The sequence below is a fragment of the Callorhinus ursinus genome, unplaced genomic scaffold (genome assembly GCF_003265705.2).
Source record: "Callorhinus ursinus isolate GAN/ISIS: 27379988/994484 unplaced genomic scaffold, GSC_fseal_2.0 scaffold4, whole genome shotgun sequence".
In the NCBI taxonomy this organism is placed as follows: domain Eukaryota; kingdom Metazoa; phylum Chordata; class Mammalia; order Carnivora; family Otariidae; genus Callorhinus; species Callorhinus ursinus.
The window spans coordinates 39,203,574-39,222,452 of record NW_027397066.1 but is presented as its reverse complement, the minus strand read 5'-3'; the positions used below and the strand labels follow the sequence as shown (position 1 = coordinate 39,222,452).

Genomic DNA, 18,879 nt, shown 5'->3' with positions numbered 1-18,879 from the left:
CACGCCAGTCAGGGAATGTGCTGACTGCATGAACCGAGAACCTGGGCCATGAGCATAAGAAGAGAAGAGATACTAGAGCCCGCCAAAACTGGGGCTCTGGTCAGCAAAACTGTGTTTACAGAAAGTCCTCTTAATTGTGAGAAAAATCCAGAAACTCAGGACCACACAAGACAACCATAACACAATATATGAAAGAAGAGCCCCTGAGATTTGAGGAAAGATCCCTATCACACTGCAGCTGCAGGCATGGAGCACTCTTTGCCTGAAGTTGGTCTCTCCAAATAAGTTAATCCTTAGTAACTAAGATATTTAGTTGCTGAACTGAAGAGAAGGTATAGAGTTATCACATGCAATTCTGATCTCTATGACTGCATCTATAGGGACTTTTCCTAAGACCCAAATCTTCCTCACTGAGACTCTGTCTTACAAAATTGGTTTTTGCTCTTTTTTCTGTGACAGACAGCTTCTGCCTTCTCGGAACTCCTCTCCCCCGGAGCCAGGCCCATACCACCCGGCTCTAAATGATTCCACGAACGTGTCCTTCATAGAGTTGTAAGTTCCTTTAAAGGAAGGACCATCTTATATTGATCTTTGGATCCCTAACACAATACCTAGAACATGGAGAAGAATAAAAGTTTATTGTACACGACTACCAAACACTTGCTGATTTTATATTGTATAAGTAGGCGCTGGAGAAACAGAATAAAAAGATGTCACTCTTCAGAAAACATACATAAACCCCTCCCGCTTGGCCTCAAATAGACATTTGTTTTTAATGAAGAGAAAAGTTATCCTCCTAATTAAAGACTTTAAAGCACAATGTGGATGGCTTCCTACAATTAAACAAAGCCTTATCTGGTTTCATGGTAGGACTCCAGCATCTTTATCTGAATCCTATGTAACATCTATTTTAAAATTTTAGATTTTCATGACTCATATTATGCCTTCCTACCAGGTTGCAGGTTTCACGTTCTGGTTGCTTTCTCTTTTTTCCCCCTCTATTTGTATCCAAATTCAACAAGCAAACACTGGCCAAGACTCCTCTTTGCCCTCTAATAGTGCTGGTTGAAGCTTTAGGGTGGCCTTAATACTCTTCCCCATTCCTCCCCCAGTTCCACCAGTAGCCACGGCCCTTATTTAATTTCCCACTGACATCCTAGTTCAGTTTTAGGGGCTCACTGGCCCACCTCGACAACTTCGGCTGAAGTATGGACACACAAACCTTCTTCTGGCTCCCTCAGATTCCTGACCACCACAGACCTGAAGGAAAAAGACGAGCACCCACAACCACACACGGACCTTCCTCCCCCACACCATGTTTACCCACGGCCCCTTGTTTCTGAGCCCTTGCCTGTGCCACATTGTATGCCCCACATGCTCTTCCTTCTTCTGCTCTGCAAACCCCTACTCATTAGTTTAATCCTAACTCAAGTTTTACCTCTTTTCTCCTCACCCCTTGAGAGTTGATCACTCCCTTCTTTGTGCTCTTACTCTACTCCGGACTAACCCACTATTACTGCATCTATAACACAGGATTGTATGCATCTATTTGTATGTCTGTCTCCTCTACCTAGAACAAAACTGAAGGACAGGGACATGTCATTTTCATTTTATATCCCAGTGTCTAGTATTTTGCCCCTGTTTTTCACTAAGCCATTCATTCATTCATCCCATCAATATTTGTTGTTAATCTATGGTGCCAGGCACTCTCAAGGAAAGAGGGGTGCGCAGGACAGATAGGATCCTGGCGAGCATGGAGCTCACATTCTAATGAGAGGAGACGTCAGATCCAAACACTAAGCTGTGAACAAATAAGATGCTTCTAGACTGAGACAGAGAGAGACAGGGTGGGGATGGGGTAGAAAGAACTTTGGATTAGGTGGTAAGGAAGGTTTACTGAGGAGGTGACATCTAAGCTAAGACCTCAATGACAGAAAGGAGAACCATATAGAGATCTAAGAGAATAGCCACCCAGGTAGAATGAACAGTACTCTCATTGAATGAAAGCAGAGAGAGGATGAAAGAAGCACAAAAACACTGGCTTACAAAGAAAAGGTTTCTATTTCAAAGAGGTAAAATGAACCCAGGACTCAGGGGCCTCAATGACATTTTAATTTCCAAAGGTTGGCATATTTTTGCCAGCAGCCTGCCAAGGATCCTTACTCCCTGGCTCTCAACTTGCCTCCCCACCCAAGGTGCCATCTTACAATCTTCCATTTCTAGACATCACGGCTCTTGGTGTACTCTTAAGCCGGTATTCTTAACCCGGGCTCTGTGGACAGGCTTCTGCAATTGTAGGCAAAATTTTTACAGATGCTAATTTTTCAGGACAAAGAATCCAAAGCTTTCTCAAAATAATCATAAGGCTCCAAAAAGGGAAAATTCAACTTGTCTAGAGCAAGAGTGAGATGATCTCATATTTCAAGGAACACCTACCTCTTTATCCTATATATAATGGTGTGGTTCTGAAAACACAAAACCAAACAACAACCTCAGTGCGTCTATGCAATCAGATTGACACATGGCCTTGAAGTATAGGGCAAGTAAAAACAAAATGGACTCAGTGGGGAGACTGAGCCTGGTAAGCATCTTCATTTAACAACCTTCAAAACTACTTCTCGAGGGGCACCTGTGTGGCTCAGTGAAGCATCTGATTTCAGCTCAGGTCCCAGGGCCCTGGGATCGGGCCCGGCATCGGGTTCCCTGCTCAGTGGGGAGTCTGCTTCTCCCTCTCCCTCTCCCCCTGTTTGTGCTCTCTCTCTAATGAATAAATAAAATCTTAAAAACAAAAACAAAAACCTACTTCTCGAGAATGGACACACAAGTCACTGAGCTAGATGTTGAGTAGTCAAGATATAAGTTCTTGCTCTCAAGGAGTTAATGATGTATGTCAGAGAGAGAAATAAGGCCTGTGTAATGAGAGCCAAGGAAGGGAGGGAATGTGTAGACAGAGCTCAGAAACTGAGAAGAGTCTGAGAAGTCTTCAGAAGGAAGAATATCTAGGGGCACCTGGGTGGCTCAGTCAGTTAAGCAACTGACTCTTGGTTTCAGCTCAGGTCATGATCTCAGGGTTGTGACATCAAGCCCTGAGTTAGGCTCTGCAGAGTCCGCTTGGGATTCTTTCCCTCTTGCTCTCCCCCTCCCGCTCAACCCCTCCCACTGCTTGCAGGCAGGCTCTCTCAAAAAAAAAAAAAAAAATGTATAATAAAAAAAAGGAGGAAGAATATTTAAAGTAGTTTTATAAGAAATAAGTATTTCATCAGGTTTGGTAGACAGAGGTAGCTTGCCAGTAGGGAGAATAAATTTTAGATGGAGGAAATGGTACAGATGAAAGAACAGAAATATCATTTTTTCTAAGAAGACAATGAGACTAAATCAGGAAACTGAGAGGGTGGGCGTGGCACAGCCCCACTGGGTTGCCAATGCCCTACTACTTCCAAGCAAACATGAGTCAACAGGCAGTAACTTCACGTGGGTGAAAAATGTAAAAGATCAGTAGAGGAATAGGTAAAAAGAGAAGAAAATAGATATTTCTGATATAGTCTTTTTTAAAAGATTTTATTTTCGAGTAATCTCTACACCAAACGTGGGGCTCAAACCCACAACCCTGAATGAGATCAAGAGTCACACGCTCTACCAACTGAGCCAGCCAGGCGCCCCTTTTTCTAATAGAGCCTTAAAGTGAGTGCACAGGGGGCGCCTGGGTGGCTCAGTTGGTTAAACGACTGCCCTCAGCTCAGGTCATGATCCTGGAGTCCCAGGATCGAGTCCTGCATCGGGCTCCCTGCTCAGCGGGGAGTCGGCTTCTCCCTCTAACCCTCCCCCTCTCATGTACTCTCTCTCTCTCATTCTCGTTCTCTCAAATAAATAAATAAATCTTTAAAAAAAATTTTTAAAGTGAGTGCACAGAAGAGGCTGTACGCATTCTTTCCCTATTTGTCTTTCAGAAGTTGGAGAAAAATTAAGTCTAGATGTTTGGTATATGTGCTGCCGGGCTGCCAAGCGAGCACTAAGTCTAGATGTTTGGAACAGCCTGACCTATGGCAAAGATACAGTATGACAGGTTTTGTATCTTTAATGCCACAGAAATTAACTAAATGAGTTGCACTGAAATGATCACCCTCATTGCTGCAATTTTCATTGGCAACTTTGAAAAGAGCCAGGAGAGTCCCCTCAAGGCCTTTCCAGGACAAGTGAGACCACTGGGGTCTACTCAGATCACATCTCTACTATGAAAACCATACAATAAATTCAATGCAGAAACACAAAGATTCCCCACAGTGGATTCGTTCTTGTTAGGCCACCTATTTTAGACATCAACCAGTTACCGGTCTCGTGACTGGGGAATCCTCATCTTGGTAAAACGCAAGTATTAATGAATTGTGGAAGGCAGAGAAGGCAACTGGATTTTTACAGAAGCAACTTTAAGTACGACCAAACTTGGGACCTCTAACTCTTCCATGGAAGTATCATTGCTCTTTCCTGTCTTCCGCATGGCCCTCTATAGTTTCCTGCAGCAAAATGGGTTCGTCAGCGGGTGTGACTAAACAGTTTCCAAGACTTCCCGCTGGGAATCACGCAACACTCAGCTGAGCTTTAAAATGGAAATACCAGAAAATGTCATTCTGAGGACTGGGAAAGGGGAAGCTGAGGACACAGGTGTGGTGGGATGTGGGGGAGGAATGCAGAAAGATAAAAAGGCCTTGCAGGGTACTTGAATTTGCCTGTGATTCAGACATCCTTCCCTGTCAGAGATAACCCCGTTAAGCTTCGCTGGCTCTGAGCGTGAGCCCTGGTCCTTAAACCCTGGCAGCCTTCTTCAGGCTCAGACATGATTGGCCCTGATCAGAAATACCGTGCTTTTTCAGAAATGATATACTATCTCTCAACACTGAATCATCCCACAAATTAGGAAGTTGTGATATTGTTTGCTTATATTTCTAATGATGTGTGGCAATTACGCTAAACTGCAATTACGTAGTCTCTTCTCAGGTAGAAAAGACAACAGTGTTCGGCTTTGTCATAATTACGAGGATGTTCTTTCATTATTCATGATGGATATGCAAAATTCAAGTCACGCATTCACACTTACAATGGGGCTACTGAAAGCAGCCTGTCTGGAGTGAGGCACTTCACTGGCTCCTTCTCCACTTCCCAGAGCTAAACAGTTCCCAGCAAGATGATTCGAGGATTTACTTCCCAAGGGCCCATTATGAACCCTCTGGCAGCTGGGGGCCCTCGGTTTCACCATATTGCTGAGGGAGTCGCTGGGAGTGTCTGTGGAATCTTCATCTTCAGAGACAGCTTCCTGGTAGGACTCTAACCTCTTGGCTGAGAGAGAAAAATCACACTGGGTCATTACCTGAGAAGAACCATTTGCAGGTTGAATATGTCAGGCATTTACTTCAACAGCTATTACACATCATCTCCTCCCTTTTCAAATCTGCCCTCCAAACTCCCCTCCCCAGATTCCCTTAATGAACTTACCTCGCTCAGAAAAGTAGAAGCAATTAGAAAGCAACTCCCTTCTTATCCCATCATCAAATCTACCAACCTATCCACATCTGTATCCAAACTCTGTTTTTACTACTACTACTACTACTACTACTACTACTACTACTACTACTACTACTGATAAAGTTTCAAATGCGAAGCTCTCTCCATTTGTGATCTGCCTCCCACGCCTCTGGCTTTCTCAAGGACTTCACCCTTACAATTCTCCCCTTTATGCTGATACCAATCTCTCCTCAACCAATCTCATGGCTTTCTGTCCCTGTCTGCCCACCGACACTACTCCTGGCAAGGTCACCCATGAGCTCCACGTTACCAAATCCAATTAGTGCATCTGTCCACATCTTATCTGCACTCTTAGCAACATCCAACAGAGGTGACCATTCTCTTCTTGAATGGCTCTTTTGGTTTCTCTGACACCATGCATACCTGTTTTTCCTCCTACTTTAATGGCTGTTCCTTCTTAAGTTTCTCCTGCTGTCTTCTCTTCAGCCCTCAAATACGGGGTTGCTACAGGAACTCTGTCCCTTCTCCACCTATATACTCTTCCTCAGTGATGTCACCTGGTCCTGTATTTGAAATATCCTTTCATACGCGCCTGACTTCTAAACCTGTAACTTCAACTCCAATTTCTAATTGGAATCCAGACTCCTATATATATATATCTAACTCTCTGCTTGATACTTCCAGTTGGATGTCTAGTGGGCTCTTCAAGCAGATATCTGCAGAGCTCACTCCCTTACCTTTCTCAAGTCTCTTATCACATCCCTTGACAGTAAAAACTTGCCAGATTTAACCACACTATTATAAATCCTACTTCAGCACTTACCACCATCTCTACACACTATAGATCTTGTATTTATTTTTTGAAACATCCAGTGGAATATAAACTCCAAAAAGGCAGAGTTTTGTCTATTTTGTTAATATGATATTCCCAGAGCCCAAAGCAGTGGCTAATAATAAATATTTGTTGACTAAATAGATAACAGATACCTTAAATTTGATATGGCCAAAATAGAACTCTTCCTCACTTCTCCCTCAAATTTACTCTTCCTCTGGCCTTCCCCATCTTTGTAGATGGTACCTAGCTATTTATCTAGCTACTTATGCCAAAAATATAGGAGTCTCCTTGATTCTTCTGGTCTTCCCCAGCCCCCGTATTCAAAGCATCACCAATAGCTATCTATTATTTATCCAAAATATATCTCAAATATCTCAAACTCTCTCCATCTTCATTACTTTAGTCCAAGCCACTATCATCTCTCAACTGGACCAGTGCAAATAGCCTCTTAACTGGTCTCCTTGCCCCTCTGCACTCCAGTCCTCAACCAGTAGCTAGAGGGATCTTCCTAAAACATAGAGCAGATTACTCCTGCAACAAAACTTTCCTTATGTTGGCTTACATAACTCAAAATGATCTGACCTCTGCTGACTTCTCTCACATTCTTGCCCCTTCTTCTTCCACACTTGCTCCAAAGTCCAGCCTCACTGGCCTTCTTTCCTTACTTTGGAAAATCGCCAAGCTCATTTCACCCTGAGGGCCCCTCTACTAGCTGCTGCCTCTAACTGGTAGGTTTTGGCACCTGAACTTCAAGATTATGTTATTCAGATCTAAGCTCTAAACGTTAGAGAGGCCTTGCCCCCCTACCCAATCCAAAGTGCCTTCCAATCATTCTATATCATATCAACTCATTTTAATTCTCTGAAAAGCACTTTTCATTATTTTTTTTCTTGATTTAAAAATTAATTTATTTGCAACTATTTTCTCCAATAGAAGCTCTTTGAGAGCAGGGTCCTTGTCTGTCTTGTTTATCATGATATCCAGTGTCTGGAATACAGAGTAGACAATCGGTAAATATGTACTTGTTGAATTGCTAGCTGTCAGTATTCGGGCCAAGTCCAGCTGCTAAATATAGAGTATGGCTTTTGGCAAGTTACTTTATAAAATAAAGAATATTTGCATATCCTGTTTAATAGTCTTTAACTGTACTTTTTAAGGACAAGGAGAGGCTTGTGGTGATTCTGAGCTCTAGAACCATCTCTTTCAAAGACTCAGTGCCTTCTAGGAAATCACTTATTCTTTCTTGGGCCTCTCTTTTCTTATTGGTGGAATGAACGATTTAGATTTAAGACTTCAAGATTCTTCCCGGTTCTGCAAGTTTCTTTATATTCTCTGCCTAAATAATACAGAGCACTTCCCTGTATGGCCTCTCAGCTTCAAAAACCCATCTGCTTATGGAGTCCCAAACATACTCAAGTTCTCCATTCTCACCTGTGCTCTTGCTCAGAATATCCATTCTCTTCTCTACTTACGTAAATCCTCAACATCTTTAAAGGCCAGTTCCTCAATGGTGACCTCTGGAACTATACTGACCCCCACTCGCTGGGCCTTTGAAGCTTCTATGTACTGAATGTTACTATGTACCAGGCATGTGTCTCTTTTAATAACCAGAACAACCCCTCTGAGGCAGATACTATTAATACTTCCATTTTAGTAATAAAGAAATCAAGCTAATTTCCCCCATCTCACAAAAGTAGTATTCATCAGTCTTATATCCAGTTCTATAAGCTCCATAGCCAATGCTCGGAGCCCTCATGCTACATTGTTTCTAAATATAGCCACATACATTAATGTGTATTATTCCTTATCAGTTTACATCAGTACCACCTGCTCAATTTCAGTGAGTCCATGCTTTTAGTTTAAATATTTATTAAATGAATGTATGAAGAGACACATGAATGAAATATCACTAGCATCAGGGGAAAGTTGTGGGGTAGGGACTTAACATTTACTGAGGACCTCCTTTTCATCAAGCATCTGTCTAGGTCCTTTTATAAACATCTACATTTCCCCTTTTCATCTTAAACATAATGCTACTGGGTAGGAACTATCACTGCTCTACTTTGTAGCTAAGAGAGGCTAAGATCCAGACAGATCTTTGACCACAGACATGGTATTTTGACATGGTTAAATAGCTAGTTGGGGTTAGAGCTGGGAAATGAATTTAGGTCTTCCTGACTCCAAAGCCAGTGCATGTATCCACTACTTTTATCTCCTCAGCAGTCATCTGTATATGATAGGTTAGTTCAGAGATTCTCAAGAAAGGGTGAATTTGTCCCCCAGCAAACATATGACAATGCCTGTACACACTCTGGTTGTCACAACTGGGGGAGGAGTGCTACGCGCATTCAGTGGGCAGAGCCCAAGGAGGCGTCTAAACATCTTAGAATGCACACGACAGCCCCCACAACAAAGAATAATCCACCCCAAAAGGTCAATAGTGCTGAGGTTGATAAGTCCTTGAACAGCTAAAGAAATTTACTGGTGATGTGATACCATTTTTAAAATAAACAATTACAGTATTACAAAACCTACAGAAACATAAAGGCTATAGTTCAGGAATTTCTCCTAGCCATCATTAGGGAAATCAGTCATCATGCAACTGTGTTATTACTATAATGCCAGACAGCTCAGCCCTTAGGACAGGACAAACTTGTTCAATAAATAGCACTGGAAGAGTGGAATCAAGAACACATGGGGGTAATCTTTAATCATTTTGTAAAAAACTATGAGAAGGAAATAGACCAGTAAAGTTACAATTTGATTCTGAAAACAAAACTACTGGAGTATACTTGTAGACTCTGAAAATTTGTCAGAAACTGGGTATGGAAGGAAAAGCATATTACCATACTGATAAACAAAATCTACCCAAATGATCTTGAAGACTTTTCATATGTCTCTTAAAGCTGGTTCTAATTAGTTCCATGAATGCCTCAGAGTGGGGCAGAAATTCTTGCCTTCCAACTCAAAGGAGAAAATACAAAGTATGTAGTCTTTCCTTTGCCTCAAGGTAGGTATTGGGTTAGATACTAGATCAACGATTTTATTTCTCCCTCTTAGATAATCCCTAATCTTCTCTTCCAACTCCCCCTTTGAATATCTAATAACCTGTTCATGGCCCATTACTTATATTTATTTGATATCTGGAAGAAGTGAGCAAGAGTCTACGGAACAAAAAGTTTATCATACTTTTCAATGTGCTCCCCAAAGGACCAAAACCAAAGATGAACAGCACAGCATACTCATGGATTTCTCCGAACTGTATCATCCCCATATCTGCCAAACATTTTGCTATGAACTAATCCCCCAAACATTTCCAGCATCCCAACTTTCACTGGCTTATAAACAGCATGCCCAGCTAAGCTTCGTCCAACTGTATCATCCACATATCCTTGATACACAAATCTTTTCTTCTAAACTAATTCCCTGTGCATGTCCAGCATTCCAAAAATTTCGTGCCCAATATCCTTCTAGGCCCCAAACCTTGATCAATGCTAAATTCACCTCCCAAGCTGACTGCCTGAAAATCAAAACAATATGCAACAAGAACACCAGACTTTAATCTTACGACACTAAGATATTTTTACATTTCCATGCCTGTCCTCCACACTGGACCAGATAACTCTATTTCTTATTTTGAGAACTATAATTACAACAACAATAGCAGCTCTTACTTATAAAGAACTTATTCTGTGCCATGCTCCAAGTGGCTCTTCATGAATTTTCATGAATAATAGTAGATCCTATTACTGATCCTTTTTACTGAGGCCCAAAGAAATGAGATAATTAGCCCAGAGTCACACAGCTTGTAGGCAGTAAAAATGGGAATCAGACTCAGGAGGCCTGATTCCAAAATCCTTGTTCTTGGGAACTATGACACGCTACCACTGTATATATCACATTCACAAACTGTGCATCATAAAGGCACTCTCCAGACAAACTCAAATTGAGAAACATTCTACAAATCCCTAAATAGTGCCCTTCAGAATTAGGATCATCCAAAAACAGAAAGCCTGAGAAGCTGTCAGATCTAAAGGAGTCTAAATAATGACTGTCACATGGTCTCCTGGATGGGATCCTCAGACAGAAAAAGGTAAAAACTGAAGAAATCCGAATAAAATATGGATTTCAGTTAATAATCACATATCAATATTAGTTCATTACTTATGACAAATGTATTATACGACTAATGTAAGATGTTAATGACAAAGGAAACTGGATAGAGGGGCAAAATGGAACCCTCAAGAGCACTGTTGTAACTTTTCTGTAAATCTAATAATATTCTACACTAATAAGATTATTATTAAAAAAGACATCCTCTTTCCATAATCTTTTAAGGAAATGTCTTCTAAAATTTTAATATGCACACAAATCACCTGGGAATATTGTTAAATGTAGATTTTAATTGAAGCTTTAAAGAGGGGCTGGAGAGTCTGCATTTTTAATACACACCCAGGTGTTGCTGATGCTGCTGAGTCCATGGACCAAATTTCTAAGTTTCAAATTTATTTTTTTAAGTTTTTTTAAGTTTATTTATTTAAATAATCTCTACACCAAACGTGGGGCTCAAATCCACAACCTTGAGATCAAGAGCCACACACTCTTACAGCTGAGCCAGCCAGATGCCCCTATGTTGCAAGGTTTTAAAAACATCAAATGGTGTTGTCAAATGTGTTTAATTCAAATGCATACGTGCATGGGGCTATTTCCTAGCAGCAATGTTCTTTATGGAAAGACCTCCTAGGCAAAGCTTTTGCCCCCCAAATCCTGAAGGGTTAACTTGTTTTCATTTCAGTGAACATAATATGTCTCAGGGTTAAATTCTGGAGAGAAGAAGCCCCTACTATTCCCTCCTTCATCAATCAGAGTGTGTATGTACATGTCCTTGTTTTTAAACCATAACAGAAAGAGACCAGGAGCTCCGGATGTATCTATGGCAGAGATCTGCTCAAACGCAAAGGTGGCACCTTCTAGAAGTAGTACAACACCCACGGTCCACAAACAGTTCAGTCAGGTTAGCACAGGATTTTCAGTCACTTGGTACCTTCTCTGCCTAAGCGGCTACAGAGGAGAAGCATTTGCTGAGCCAAGTGTGCAGGCTCAGGGACTGGGGTGGGAAAGGGCTGGTACTAGCCTTCTTAAATGCTACAAATACAAAAAACAATGTAGTGCTTTCCATCATACATTTTGTGAAACATTACTACTGTAAGATATTTCTTGAAAATAGGGATCTATAGTCAAATATTTTGGAAGACACTAATCTCACAAATGGGTGTGAAAGTTCAGCTACGGTGAGGTGGATTATTTACATAAATTTTGGCAATTATTATAGTGCAATATAGCCTAGCCTCTAGAAGAAAAAGGAGAGAATAGAAAGGTGGTCATGATGAAATCTTAAGAAAAATGGTTGTAAAAACAAAAGCACACCATAATGCCATTTAAAAAAACAAAACAGGGCGCCTGGGTGCTTCAGTTGGTTAAGCGACTGCCTTCGGCTCAGGTCATGATCCCAGAGTCCCAGGATCGAGGCCCGCATCGGGCTCCTTTGCTCAGTCCTCTGACCCTCCCCCTTCTCATGCTCTCTCTCTCTCTCCCCCTCTCATTCTCTTAAATAAAATCTTTAAAAATAAATAAAATAAAATATATATATATATATAAAAAGTTGTAAAAAAAAAAAAAAAAGACTCAAAAGAAATGCACAAAAATGTTAACAGTGGTCCACTCTGTTTGGTGGGGGTTATTGATGGCTTTTAAATTTTCCTCTTTTAGCTTATCTGAAATTTTCTAGAATATTGCTTTTTGTAACAAAAATACAATAAATAAGACAAAATAGGGGCACGTGGGTGGCTCAGTCATCAAGCATCTGCCTTGTGCTCAGGTCATGATCCCAGGTCCTGGGATCGAGCCCCGCATCAGGCTCCCTGCTCCGCGGGAAGCCTGCTTCTCCCTCTCCCATTCCCACTGCTTGTGTTCCTGCTCTCGCTGTGTCTCTCTCTGCCAAATAAATAAATAAAATCTTTAAAAAAAAAAAAGACAAAATAATGCAGAGTATCATCATATCCAATATGACTAGCTATTTTTTATATTTATATAGTGATTATGTGATAAATATTCAACATTTTATCCCTAATGTTCACAGGTAACAATAAAACCTGGCTTAAAAAATATATGTGCCTAGGAGGGGCACCTGGGTGGCTCAGTAGGTTAAACGTCTGCCTTCGGCTCAGGTCATGATTCCAGGGTTCTGGGATCGAGTCCCACAGTGGGCTCCTTGCTCAGCAGGGAGCCTGCTTCTCCCTCCACCTGCTCTGCCTGCCACTCCCCGTTTGTGCTCTCTCTCTCTGACAAATAAATAAATAAAATCTTAAAAAAAAAATTCTTCTCCCTCTGCCCCTCCCCCCACTCATGTGCAAGTGCTCCCCCCAATGACTAAAATCTTAAAAAAAATATACATATGTATGTATGTATGTATGTGTGCCTAGGAGAAAATACAGTTACATTTTTTAAAATTTTGGCCCGGGTTTAAGTTTAACACTACTGACAGAAATTATAATATTCATAATCTTATTAATATTCATAACAACTGACAAGATTTAATAAACATATAAAAATTCTGACAAGTAGAAACACCCTAAGAGACCGTGCTAGACAGAATTCTAAGATGGCCCCCAAATTTCCGGTCCCCCTGATGTATACACCTTCTGGGTACAACGGGGTTTCACTTCTGTGATTAAATTATGTTGTATGGAAACGTGGAGGGATTTTGCAGATGTAATCAAGCACCTAACCAGCTCAATCTGAATTAATCTAAAAGAAGACTATCCTAGGTAGATCTGATCTCATCAGGTAAAAGGAAGGGTCACAGTACTTTCCCTGAGGTCAGAGAAATTCAAAGCTAGAGATTCTGCTGCTGGCCTTGAAGAAGCAAACGGTGAGGCTATGGAGAGGCCATGTGGTAAGAAACGGTGGGCCGCCTGGGGAGCTCAGAACAGTCCCAGGCTGACAGCTGGCAAGACAGCAGGGGCTTCAGTCCTCCAACCTTAAGCCTCTGAATTCTGCCAAAGACAAGGGAACTATGAAGAGGACTCTGAGCCTCGGACACGACCACAGTCCCAGCTGACACCTACATTCCAGCTTGGTGACAGACCCTGAGGGAGGATGTCGCCATCCCACACCCAGGCTCTAGCCCCACAAAAGCTATGAGACAGTATATCTGTGTTGTTTAAAGCCACTAAATTTGTCGTAATTTGTTATGTGACAACAGAAAACTAATACAGTGATAAATGATGAACCAGGAAAATACTCATCACATATAGAAGGATAGTATCACAGCATCAAATTATTTAACATTTAGTTCAATACAAGGGCACAAATGAAAATGGACAGTGGCCACAGACAACCTAGACTGAACAACAAGCTGAATGCCAGTCCTGCCTTAATAGATAAAATCTTCCTACAGATGACAAAGAAAAGCTCATTTGTGAAATAGGAAAAGGAAATGATCACTTTACCAAGGAAATTCAAAAAGCCAATAAACATATAAAAAGTTAAGCATCTCGCTGCTCATCAGAGACAAATTAAGACAATGAAGTGCTGGGGCACCTGGGTGGCTCAGTTGGTTAAGCGACTGCCTTCGGCTCAGGTCATGATCCTGGAGTCCCGGGATCGAGTCCCACATCGGGCTCCCTGCTCAGCAGGGAGTCTGCTTCTCCCTCTGACCCTCTTCCCTCTCGTGCTCTCTCTCTCTCAAATAAATAAAATCTTTAAAAAAAAAAAAAGACAATGAAATGCTGATAAAAAGAGTAATTTCATCCCATTATGGCTGGTGTGAAAAATGGGTATTGTTTTTCTGGGTGGTGGGAATGTAAATTAGCACAATATTTTAGATATAAATTTTGTAGGATCTATAAAAATTTTATATGCGCGTACCTCTGGAGCCAATAATACCACTTCTAGAAATGTATCTTTTTTTTTTTAAAAAGATTTTTTATTTATTTATTTGAGAGAGAGAATGAGATAGAGAGAGCATGAGAGGGGTGAGGGTCAGAGGGTGAAGCAGACTCCCTGCCGAGCAAGGAGCCCAATGTGGGACTCGATCCCGGGACTCCAGGATCATGACCTGAGCCGAAGGCAGCCGCTTAACCAACTGAGCCACTCAGGCACCCTCTAGAAATGTATCTTATGAAAATAAGATATGTACAAACATGTATGTACAAAAATGCATATTACATGATGAATTTTCTTTTACATATCATAATCTTTAATACTATCTCCTTGCCTTAAACTCTAAAAGCTACATGAGATCAAGGGACTTTTGCCACATATTAGGGGCTCACAAAATTTATGTTGAATGAGTAAGTAATAACTGAGTAAGTTCACTGCAAGTACTGTTACAATAGCAAAGTAAGCCTGACCACATACAATGCAGTACTATGCACTTAATGTTATGAGCTGACTCAGAAAAAAAGTCCGTGAGATATTGTTGAATAAAAGAAGAAAACTGCAAAAAAAAAAAAAAGTTCTAACTTATAAAAGGGGAAATGTGCAAATATATATGTTCACATATAAAAGAATATGGAGAGTTATATATTCATCAAATTGTTAATGGTGGTCAACCTCTAGAGAGTAAGCTTTTTAATTAGTTACGGATACTTCTCAGAAACATTTTCACAGGAGTGTATATTACTTTTGTAAATAACAAAATTAATGTAGTTCAATTCTTTAAAGAAAACTTGCAATTTGTATATTTACTTCCTTAGCCTCAGATGTTTAGTTCATCATATTTATTCTTAAACTAGGTGTTCTTAACCAAGAATTGATGGATATCTATGGGCTAAACGATGATGTGATGGCTTAAAGGGGGGGCTGTAGCCCCTCCCTTTGGAATTATTTTCAAAATATTTCTTAGGGAGATGGTCCATAGTTTCATTAGATTCATTAGATTCAAAATATTTCTTAGGGAGATGGTCATAGTTTCATTAGATTCTCACAACTACCTATAATACTGTATTCTCACTTAACCTCATCTCCAACCTTCTACTACTAGTAGTAATTTACTTTCCTTTTAAAAAAACTATGGCAGTAGACTCCTTGACTCTGACCTACTAACTTTTGAAAGAACAACAATGAAGCTTAACGCCTCTTTTGATGAGTTAAGTACCTAATGCTTAAACATAGCACCTGTATGCTAGAATTATCAGACCTTTAACTAGGTGCCAAAAAAGACCAATCTTAGGGTTGGTTTTCATAGAAACCCAACACTCACCATTTTCTTCATGGCAGTAATCAAACCCTGCCACACTACATCTTCGGAAAACCATCTTATTCTCAGTGAGAGTTCCTGTCTTATCAGAAAAGAGGTACTGAATCTGTCCAAGATCCTCAGTGATGTTCAGGGCTCGGCACTGAACAGTGGAATCCATCTTCTCATTGTAGAAATCCACATCACTTTGTATAAAATATATCTGTCCGAGTTTCACAATTTCAATGGAAACGTAGAGAGAAATGGGAATCAAGACCTAAGAGGAACCAAGTAATTCAAAAAATGTTAGAGAGCAAAAAGAAAGTTTGAGAAACCAAATATAGTTGGGTAAGTAACAAATATCTTAAAATTCTATGATGAGCTCAACAGAAATTACCTGTAACAAAATGATCATGGTCCAGAACATATAGAATCCTGCCAACACTGGTGATATGACATGTCCATCAGGCTCAGGGATATTAAAAAACATCATGCTTTCATATCTACTCAACCAGATTCCATGACCTTTCAAAAAACACACAGACATGAAAAGGATGCTATATATGTATTATGTAAATATAGAACTTCATTCCTAAAGAGGAATAAAAGTATTTATTTTGGTTGAACACCAAGGGTTTATTTTTGAAAACAAACTGAAATGCAAAAGGCTCCACATTCTCCTGTCTCGGTGTCTCTTTAAATCTCTTCCCAGGTCCCTTTCCTACTGTGGCCACATGTAACTGGATATAATCAACATTAATGCCTTTCAGATCACAGAATGAGAAAGATAAAGATCTGATGGAAAAAAACTATTGGCAAATAATCTCCTTTGCAGAAGTCAAATATTCATAAATATTTCAAGAATTAAATACTTTTAAATAGAGATCTTGCTGAAAAGATGTCAGTATAAAAAAATCCTATTTTACCTACCCAATGCACCAGTTAAACACATCACAACCAAAAGCAGGACACACCAGAGGACATCTGTATTTGCTCTCCTTTCTAATTTGCTGCGCTTATACCTTGGACCACTGTTGTTCAGCATTGCTTTGGTTTCATGGCCTACACAGGTAACATGTCAGAAAATGTGCAAAATTAAAGCCAGATAGCAAATATCAAATTTTTAAATCTCTGTGACAGATACAAAGAGAAGTTGCATAATATATTTTGCTAATTTAGTTTGCTTTTGTGATCCATTTAGAAAAACAGAGACCAAGGATTAAGTTTATCAAGACAAAATTTCCTTTCTGCTTTTGTAAACTGCATTTTGAATAAATGGAAATGTTAACTTGAAGAAAAACACAGAGGAGACAACAGTGAAAATGGGAAGTGTCACTGACCTGCGTAAACCACAATGCCCACAACAGCCTCTGTGTTTCTAATGGTGCATCCTCTAAGTAATAAATTTTCTTTACTGAGACCCACACGTTCTTTGTTGGAATGTTCTCTGTAAGAAAGACAGCACAGAGATTCATTTTTACTTAGCAAAAGTGGAGGGAAAAATAAATAGCAAAAATGGGGATGTAAAAATAAAAATCATGGATTTTGAGTTTTCTTGACTGGGAGTATTAATTTGAGCAGTTCAGAAGAAAGGTTTCAAATCTCTGGGCCATTTGCTTTTGTTATTTTGTTTTGGCGCAGAGAAAGATGCAACAAATTTCAACTACCACTGTTTTCTAATATTCACTGTTTGTCAACTTCGAGCACCACAGAAACTCAAAAATATTCCAAATAAGGAGATGTTACTCTAGTACAAACTGTATTTCAGCGTAACTTAGTAACAGACAAGGGAAAAGTTCTTGATAGAATTAGGAAATTACTTTTTCCAACCCAGATGGAATCAAGGATCGTTCTAGGCAATGGTAACCTATGGCTGCTAAAATCATTAGGTGACACACTGATGAGGAATTTTATAATGAAAGGATAAGGCTGAGAATACCAATCTTAACAGAACCACTGACGGGACAAGGGACATCATGGGCCTCCCGATGGTATGGAATAGAAGCACATGTCTCCACAGGATCCTAATCAAGGCTCTGTCACCGCAAATCAACCTGGGGTCTGCGGCATCAAGAGATCTGTGAAGGCTTTGAAACTGTATGCAATATTTCCTGCGTGTACGGATGTGTGGATATCCACGTCTACCTTGGTAGAAAGAGGAACTATTTCTTTCATCAGATTCGAAGGTGCCCCTGGACAGTTTACAGGAAGTCAGAGGGCCAGAAAAAAAAACAATGTTCACCACCACCCCAAGGATGCAGTGGGCCAAATCTAAGTGCAGTATAAACCGCAGCCAAAATGACCTGGCTTATTCAACAAATGGATGGCAAGGGGGCACAGGGAGAAGCAGGGAGGTCTCAACTCGGGAAGAAGGCAATCAGCTCAGTCTAGAAAGGGGTAAATTCTACCAGCTAAATGACCTAATTTCTTGGGAGGGAAAATTTAGAGACATGTCAACCAAATGAAATGGGCAGACCTTATTCTGATCCTGGTTAGGCTGTACTGACTACAAAAAATTTTTTTGAGATAACTGGACAAATCTGAACAAAAACTAGTTATTAAATGATATCAAGAAATTGTTCTTAATTTAGTTAGGTGTGATAATGATGTTACGGCTCTGGTCCTTTACTGTTATGTATTCATAGTGAAGTAGTTACAGTGAAATGCTAATGGGGAAGAAATAGGAAGATAATTAAAACAAAGTTGGCAAAATTAGCCCATGAGTGTTCATTATATTTTTCTTTCTGCTTTTGCATGCTTGAAATGTTCTGCAATAAACAACTTAAAAATTATCAAAGTAATTACTTAAGTTATGATAGTGGCAAAAATACAGAGAAAAACAACTGGAAATTTTTTTTAAATAAGCAAAAAGTAATGTATTTCACCTATTTTGAAAATGCCCTCTTCATTTCAGCATTAAAATTAGACTGTTTTCTAAGCAATATGCTTCAGTCAGTAAGTTGTTTCTTTTTTCTTACATATAGGAAAACTGTCCCTGTATCTGGCATCCTTGCTATCTGGAAAAATAACTCTTCAAAGAAGGTTTCATACCACAAAGGACAAAAAAAATTGATTTGTTCCTTCACTCCTATATCTGTAAACACCTTATAAAGAGATTTATGTTTACATTCCTTCATATACGTCATTTTATGTACAAAGAGACAACCATGGAGTCATAGTCAGGGTCAGCAATGTCCTTGGGTTTAATTTAATTCTACTTCCTGGTTTTATAGAGGAAGAATTTAAGTCCCAACATTCACATTTCCATGTAGTATTCCCAGGCAAA

The 18,879-nt window shown here is 40.0% G+C and overlaps 1 protein-coding gene across 5 annotated transcripts in view; it reads right to left on the bottom strand.

Moving 5' to 3' along the window:
* Positions 1–18,879, bottom strand: part of ATP10D (ATPase phospholipid transporting 10D (putative)) — a 101,577-nt gene that overhangs the window by 34,953 nt on the left and 47,745 nt on the right. For 4 of the 5 annotated variants that reach the window (XM_025887109.2, XM_073891616.1, XM_073891615.1 and 1 more), the window contains 5 exons: positions 16,934–17,040; positions 16,524–16,655; positions 15,991–16,118; positions 15,618–15,870; positions 5,093–5,331 (listed from right to left, as the gene is read on the bottom strand). In XM_025887109.2, coding sequence (XP_025742894.1) covers positions 5,093–5,331; positions 15,618–15,870; positions 15,991–16,118; positions 16,524–16,655; positions 16,934–17,040 — 859 coding nt within the window. The remainder of the gene's footprint in view (positions 1–5,092; positions 5,332–15,617; positions 15,871–15,990; positions 16,119–16,523; positions 16,656–16,933; positions 17,041–18,879) is intronic. The other variant, XM_025887111.2, reaches the window with a different exon arrangement.